At 48.1% G+C, this 7,696-nt stretch overlaps 1 protein-coding gene across 1 annotated transcript; it reads left to right on the plus strand.

Moving 5' to 3' along the window:
• The first annotated feature begins 856 nt into the window (after positions 1-856).
• LOC128948817 (keratin-associated protein 10-7-like) lies at positions 857-2,542 on the plus strand. The gene has a single exon (XM_054293592.1). It carries the CDS (start codon positions 857-859, stop codon positions 2,540-2,542), a length of 1,686 nt encoding a protein of 561 aa, XP_054149567.1.
• The last annotated feature ends 5,154 nt before the right edge of the window (positions 2,543-7,696 follow it).

Genomic DNA, 7,696 nt, shown 5'->3' on the forward strand with positions numbered 1-7,696 from the left:
GGGGGAATGGAGTAAAAGCGAAAGTGAATGAATTTTGGTTGGGTTTGGGAAGGAATTGTTCCCTGTGAGAGTGAGGAGAGCCTGGCATGGGATGTTCCATGGATTTCCCATCCCTAGAAGTGTCCCAGGCCAGGTTGGAGCCACCTGGGATGGTGGAAGGTGTCCCATGGCAGGGGTTGGGTTGATCTTTGCTGTCCTTTCCAACCCAAAGCACTCTGGGATTCTGGGATTACGAAATCCAGATTTATTCCTGATTTTCCCATATAAAAAATGCAATTTGGGAGAGGATTTTAAAATAGATTGGTTGGAATTTCTGTGCTGGAGTGGGAGACGATTTTTGGGGTTTGCTGCTGAGTGCCTGAACCCCAGATTTGCTCCTGAAAAAGGGGAATTTGGGAGCAAGGGAAGTTTTAGTTATTAATTAATTAAATTAATTGGGGGGTTTTTGCATAACATTCAGTGCTGAGTGTCCCCAAATGTCCCAACTTGGTTTCAGGACATGGTTCAGAGTTAAAAACGAGGGGTTGGGTCCCTCAGGTGCTGCTGGGGCCATGATGGGACAGTGGCACAACTGGGATGTGTCCCCAAGGTGTGGCGACCTCATCTGTCCAGGTGTCCTTGGGTGTCACCAAAACGGTGGGGAGGGAGCCTAAAATTCACCTCATTCCAATCCCATGATGTCCTTCAAGTGTCCCCAAGATGTCCCTGAGACCTCCAGCAGCTGGGGCTGGGACATGTCCCCAAGGTTTGGGGATGAGGCTCCCTCAGATGCCACCAAAGGGTTGGGTTGGGACCTCAAACCTCACCTGACTCCAACCCCATCCGTGTCCTTCCAGTCCTGCTACGTGTCCCCAAGATGTCCTGCCAGCTGCACCAGCACCTCCCTCCGCTCTACCAGAACCCCGTGGCGCTGTCCCCTGGCGTCCCCTTCCCGCCTCAGCGGTGGCACTCCACCACCTGCATCCCCCAGGCCGTGCCCGGCCAGGTGATGCCCCTGCAGCGGGCCACGTCCTCCAGCGTGTGCCACCAGCAGAGCGTCACCCAGGCCGTGCCACCCCGCCAGCTCCACGGACCCCTCCCGCAGCAGCAGATTGTCCCCAGGCGGGTGACAACGTGCCCGCCACCGCAGCAGCGCGTGACCGGCGGCGCGGGCGTCACCTGGAGCGTGCCGCACCGGGTGGGGGTGACCCAGTGCGTGCCACAGCAGCTGCGGGTGCCACAGCACTGCCCGCCCGTCCCCCAGCAGCAGAAGATTGTCCCCAGGTGCGTCACCACCTGCGTGCCGCAGCAGCGCGCGACGGGCGGCGCGGGTGTCACCGGCGTCACCCAGTGCGTGCCGCAGCAGCTGCAGGTGCCACCGCCCCGGTGCGTCCCCCAGCAGCAGAAGATTGTCCCCAGGTGCGTCACCACCTGCGTGCCGCGGCCGCCGTTTGTCACCAAGGGCGTCCCGCCGCGGCAGAGTGCCACCAGGTGCGTCCCCCAGCAGTGCGTGACCAGCGTCTGTCCCCAGCAGGCCGTCCCCACGTGTGTCACCACCTGTGTCCCCCAGCAGCGCGCGGCCCGGGGAGTGTCCTACCAGTGGGTGACAGCGCCCGTCCCCCAGCAGCGGCAGAGTGTGACCGCCGGTGTCCCCCAGCAGTGGCACGGCAGGTGTGTCACCAAGTGTGTCCCGCAGCAGTGTGACACCGGCGGGGCCAGCATTTGTGTCCCGCAGCAGCAGCAGAGCGGGACAATTTGTGTCCCACAGCAAAGTGTCACCAAATGTGTCCCACAGCAAAGTGCCACCAAGGGTGTCCCCCAGCAGATTGCCACTAAAAGTGTCCCCCAGCAAAGTGTCACCAAGTGTGTCCCCCAGCAGATTGCCACTAAATGTGTACCCCAGCAGTATGGGACAATCTGTGTCCCCCAGCAAAGTGCCACCAAGTGCGTCCCCCAGCACTACGGGACAATCTGTGTCCCCCAGCAGTGTGTGACCAAGAGTGTCACTCAGCAAAGTGCCACCAAGTGTGTCCCCCAGCAGAGCGTGACCAAATGTGTCCCCCAGCAAGGCATGGCCAAGTGCGTCCCCCAGCAAAGCGTCACCAAAGGTGTCACCCAGAAATATGGGACAGTTTGTGTCCCCCAGCAAAGTGCCACCAAGTGTGTCCCCCAGCAAAGTGTCAAGTGTGTCCCTCAGCAGTGTGGCACAATTTGTGTCCCTCAGCAGAGTGTAACCAAGTGTGTCCCCCAGCAAAGTGCCACCAAGTGTGTCCCTCAGCAATATGGGACAATTGGTGTCCCCCAGCAAAGTGCCACCAAATGTGTCCCCCAGCAGTGCGTGACCAAGAGTGTCACTCAACAGAGTGCCACCAAGTGTGTCCCCCAGCAAAGTGCCACCAAATGCGTCCCCCAGCAATATGGGACAGTTTGTGTCCCCCAGCAGTGTGTCACTAAGTGTGTCCCCCAGCAAAGTGCCACCAAGTGTGTCCCCCAGCAGTCCGGTGGAGTGAAGATCTCCAGCCACGCCAAGAAATACTGCTCGGCCCCCAAGTGGCCCTGGTGACCCCCAGGGCGTGGGACGAGGACAATCCCCGGGAATGTGGCCACAATTCCCATTTTGTTTTAAGCCCTGACTCCCGCAGAGTCCCCAGAGAGCAATTCCCCAAAATGTCCCTCCTGAAGTTTTTATTCTTTGGTTAAGATAAAAACCACATCTTGAAATGAAACCTCTTCAAAATAACGAAAGTTATAGCATGGTTATTTTATAAATGTTTCATTAAAGAGGTAATTACATTGTTTATTATGGAGATGTGCACTGAAAACAAACTTTATTTACAGAAATATATTAATATTTACATATATATATATCTATAAACTTAAATAAACGTTGTTGCCTGACCTTGGATTAAAATCTCGAGTTTCTGCCTCTTGGTGTTTTTTTATTTAATTAAAGAAATATTTATTTAATACTATTATTATTTTAAATTAATATTATAAATATGTAATATTATTATATTTAACATGACATGTTTATTTAACAGGAATATTTATTTAATAGAAATATGTATTCAATAGAAAAATATTTAATGGGAATATTTATTTAACATCAAATATTTAATATTAAATAATTATTTAATATCAAATATTTGTTTAATATGAAATAATTATTAAAAAGTAAATATTTATTTAATATAAAATTTTAAATTATTAAGAATCCAGCAAAACGCAGGCTGGATAAAGCCTTCGCTGAGCCCCATGATTAGGAACATGAGCAGGAGCTCACGAGGTGACCTGAGGGGACAGGAGGGTGTGGCCGGGCTGGGGACGCTGTCCCGCATCTTGTCCTGCCCCTCCCTGCCTCGGTGACCTCCTGGTGCCACCTGGAGTTGTCCAAGAGCTCCTGGGAGTGTCGGGAGCTCCCGGTGCCTCCATTTCCTCGGAGTTTGAGTTTTTATTTCCAGCAGGGAATGTGGAAAATCTGGTTGGTCCCACAATCCAACACTCCGGATTCCCCGAAAACTGAGGGGGAAAATCCTGGAATGGTTTGGGTGGCAGGGATTAAAATCGGGATAAAATCCTGGAATGGTTTGGGTTTCAGGGATTAAAATTGGGATAAAATCCTGGAATTATTTGGGCTTCATGCACCTGTTGGATCTGCTTAAAATTGGGATAAAATTCTGGAATGCTTTGAGTTTCAGGGACCTGTTGGATCTGATTAAAATCCAGATAAAATCCTGGAATGCTTTGGGTTTCAGGGACCTGTTGGATCCAATTAAAATTGGGATAAAATCCTGGAATGGTTTGGATTTCAGGGATTAAAATCAGGAAAAAGTCCTGGAATATTTTGGGTTTCAGGGACCCGTAGGAGCTGATTAAAATCGGGATAAAATCCAGGAATGGTTTGGGTTTCAGGGACATCAAAATCATCCCATTCCATAGGCAGGGACATTCCCCTTTCCCAAATGGCTCCAATCCAGCCCTGGATATTCCCAGGGATGGGGAATCCATGGAATCACCTGGGCCAAGGAAAGATTGATCCCTAAAATCCCATTCAAACCAGCCCAGGGAATTCTGGAATGGTTTGGGATGGAAAGGAACCTTAAATCCCAAAAAATCCCATCCCACTTCCATGGGCAGGGACCTTCCCCTATCCCAGGTGGTTCCAGGGGTGGGAAATCCATGGAATAACCTGGGACCCTCACAGGGAACAATTCCAACCCAAAATCCCACCCAAATTCCCCCCCTGTCCCCCTGACCCCATTCCCAGTGTCCTGTCCCTGCAGTTCCCAGAGGGGCTTTGGGGTCTCCACATTGCCAACATTCCAAAAATTCCCAACATTCCCAGCATTCCCAGTCCCATCTTGTGGTGGCCTTGTGGCTTTTCCCACGGAACCTTCCAGAAAAATCCTCCTTTGGTGAGTGGATCCCGGATTTTGGGGTCACTGGGATTTGGGGATGTTTTGGACGGGGTTGGCCCTGACTCAGCCGTGCCTCAGTTTCCCCAGCGTTTAATTGGGAATAATGAACCCCCCCCTTCCCAATTTCCCAGGAGCCTCTGGGAGATGAAAGGGCCTCGCAAATGTTAATTAAGGACATTGGGGTGTTAATTAAGGGCGCTTTTAATGCCAGGTCACCACGTTAATGCCCTGCTCCCTGCGCTGGGCACACACAACCAGGAATTAGGAGCTCTCCTTGATCCCGAGCTTCCCAAGGAATTCCCATAAAATCTGGCCTAAGCCGCGCTCCGACGCCTGTTTATTCCCAAAATTCCATGTCAGGGAATTCAGCATTAAAAAGTTCAGGGTGTTGTTGTTGTTGTTGTTGTTTTTATTCAGGGCATGGAGAATCCATAAAAGTGAGAGGAATTTGGGATTTGCCTTCGGGTTCCTCCCTTGGGCCCTCGGAATGTTGGGATCCGCCTGGAAAAGCGGCGCCGGTGCCTCTGGGATTTCCTGTGCAGCCGGGAAATTAAAGGGAAATCACAGGGCGGCCTCCAGGCTCCTGGGAAAGCAGGAAATAAAACGGGAGATTTAGGTCGTGGAGCTTGATACTCCAAATATTCCAATATTCTAATGTTCAAATACTCCAATATTCAAATAATCTAATATTCAAATAATCCAAAATCCATATAATCTAATATTCAAAAACTCCAATATTAAAATGTTTAAATATTCCAATCTTCCAATACCCCAACATTCCAAAACTCCAATATTCAATTATTCCTATACTCAAATAATCCGATATTCCAATATCCAAATATCCCGATATTACAACATTCCGGTATTCAAATATCCAAATACTGCAGTATCCAAATAATCCAATATCCCAATATTCCAAAATTCCGGTATTCAAATACCCAAATATTCCAATATCCAAATAATCCAATATCCCAATATCAAAATATCCCAATATTCCATAATTCCAAAACTCCAATATTCCAATATCCAAATATTCCAATATTTAAATATTCCAATATTTAAATATTCCAATATTCCAGTCATGGTCACATTCCCAAGGCTCCAGGAGCGTTTTCCCAATTTGGGAATTTTGGGAATTCTGAGCAGGGCCCAGAGTTGGATTTGATCCCTTCCGAGGAGGATTTTCCATGATAATTCCCTTTTTTTTCAGGCATCTCACCTGAATTAATTAAAAAATGTTGGATTCATATAAAAGGGACCGAAAAACCCCAAAAAACCCCAAAATCCCAAATTCCAGGCCCTTCCCTGGTGCAGAAGTGACTCCCACAGTTGGCATTCCCAGTCCTCATTTTCCCTGGGTTTTTTTGGGGTTTTTTTTGTGGGACAAACAGGGAACAAAGGAGCAGGAAATGGGAATTTCGGGGTTTTTTTGGGATGAGCCCTCTCCCTACCCCCCTTTGTGGCCGGGAATTTTTGGGAGCCGTCCCGATGATCCCTCCTGGATCCCTGGGAAGGAATCTGCGTGTCCCACTAATTATGGGATGCCCCGAGTCCTTCCTGGATGGGTTTTCAAAGGGATTCCTGCCCGCAGCTCCCCTGGGAATGAGGAATTCCTTATTTCCCTTGGCTGGGCTCCACTGGGATTTAAAAAAAAAAATTTTTGGGTTTTTTTTGGGGAGTAGAATGGGTAGTTTCGATTGGAATTTCAGGAAAATTTGGCATCCCAGAGAATCCTCAATTTTCCAGGGTTTTTTGTTTGGTTGGTTGTGTTTTTGGTTTTATTTTGGGGGTGGAAAGAATTGTTTTGGCTGGAATTTTGGGAAGATTTGACAACCCTGAGAATCCTCGAGTTTCTGAGGTTTTGGGGTTTTTTTGGGTTTTTTTGGGGAGTGGAAAGGGCTGTTTTGGTTGGAATTTTGGGAAGATTTGACATCCCTGAGAATCCTTGGTTTTCCATGTTTTTTTTTTAATTTTTAGGGTTTTTTTGGGGGGAATGGAAATGGCTGTTTTGACTGGAATTTTGGAAAAACCTGTTATCCCTGAGGAATTCTGATTTTCCAGGGTTTTTTTGGGGAATGGAAAGGGCTGTTTTGGCTAGAATGCCAAGAAAATTTGGCACTCCTAAGGATCCTTTACTCTTCAGATTTTTTGTTTGTTTTTTGGGATTTTTAGGGTTTTTTTGGGGAGTGGAAAGGGCTTTTTCAGATGGAATTTTGGGAAAATCTGTGACCCCTGAGGATTTCTGATTTTCCAGGGTTTTTTTTTTCTGGCCCAGCCTCTCGGCTCCCGGTGATCCAGGACATCCCTGGGAGCCGGAGCCGCACGTGGCCGGGTTTGGGGTGCAATTAAAGCCAAACCCAACCTCCCTAAAATTCCCTGGGGCATTCCCGGGCTCCATAAAAACCCGGCCAGCCCCGGCCTTTCCCGGGCGCTTCTCTCCGGCTCTTCCCCCTCATGAGCTGGGTAAGTCCTGGAAATCCCAAAATTCTCCTTTTTGTCCCCGAATTCTCCTCCAGCTTTTTGGGATGCGCGGCTCTTCCGGCGGGAGCTCCGCTGAGGAAAAACGGGGAAGAAATTCCATAGGGAATGGGATTTTTTTGGGGGGGGTTTTCCTGCATTTTTTTCCCGGTGGGTTTTGGTTCCATAAATGTGGATCCCAACAGGAATCGGGTGTGGGATGGGAAGAGCCGAGGCAGTTCCTCCAAAAGAACCGGAGGAATTCCCTGCTGCTTTAATGGAATTTTAAACAAAATAATTAATTTTTTTCCCGACCAGAACAAGGAACTGACGGAATTCCAGACGGGAAAAATCCCCAATTCCTAAAAATTCCCGGCTAAACCCCCTAAAAACGAGTGGGAGGCGCAAACAATCTCCTTAATTAAGAGGCGTTTTTTTCTCGTGTTGCGGTAATTGCTGCCTTTGTTTTCCAGGCGATGTTTTTATTGGACAATGATTGTTTTGATTGTGATGATAACGAGTTTTCCTAATGAGCCGGGCACGTGATTCCGTCCTGGTTTAGGATTTGGGAAGACGGAAACTTAAATTCTGGAATGATGGGAATTCAGGGTGCCGAGAAAATGTGCGATTTAATTATTATTATTTTTTTACAATTTACTATATAGATTTTTTTAATCCTTTACTCTCTCAAAAAATATTGGAATATTGACCATTTTTTGTCAAAATAATCCTGTTTAAACCTGGGAAATCTGCCTAAAACTGGAGTTTTTCTGGCGTGGGAAATTTTTTCCTGCGATTTCCAAGGAAAAGGGAAACTTTTCAGAGGAGAAAAGTGGTGCAGC

This window comes from Melozone crissalis, unplaced genomic scaffold (genome assembly GCF_028551555.1).
Source record: "Melozone crissalis strain CALT ecotype California unplaced genomic scaffold, PUWL_Pcris_2 ptg000161l_1, whole genome shotgun sequence".
Classification (NCBI taxonomy): domain Eukaryota; kingdom Metazoa; phylum Chordata; class Aves; order Passeriformes; family Passerellidae; genus Melozone; species Melozone crissalis.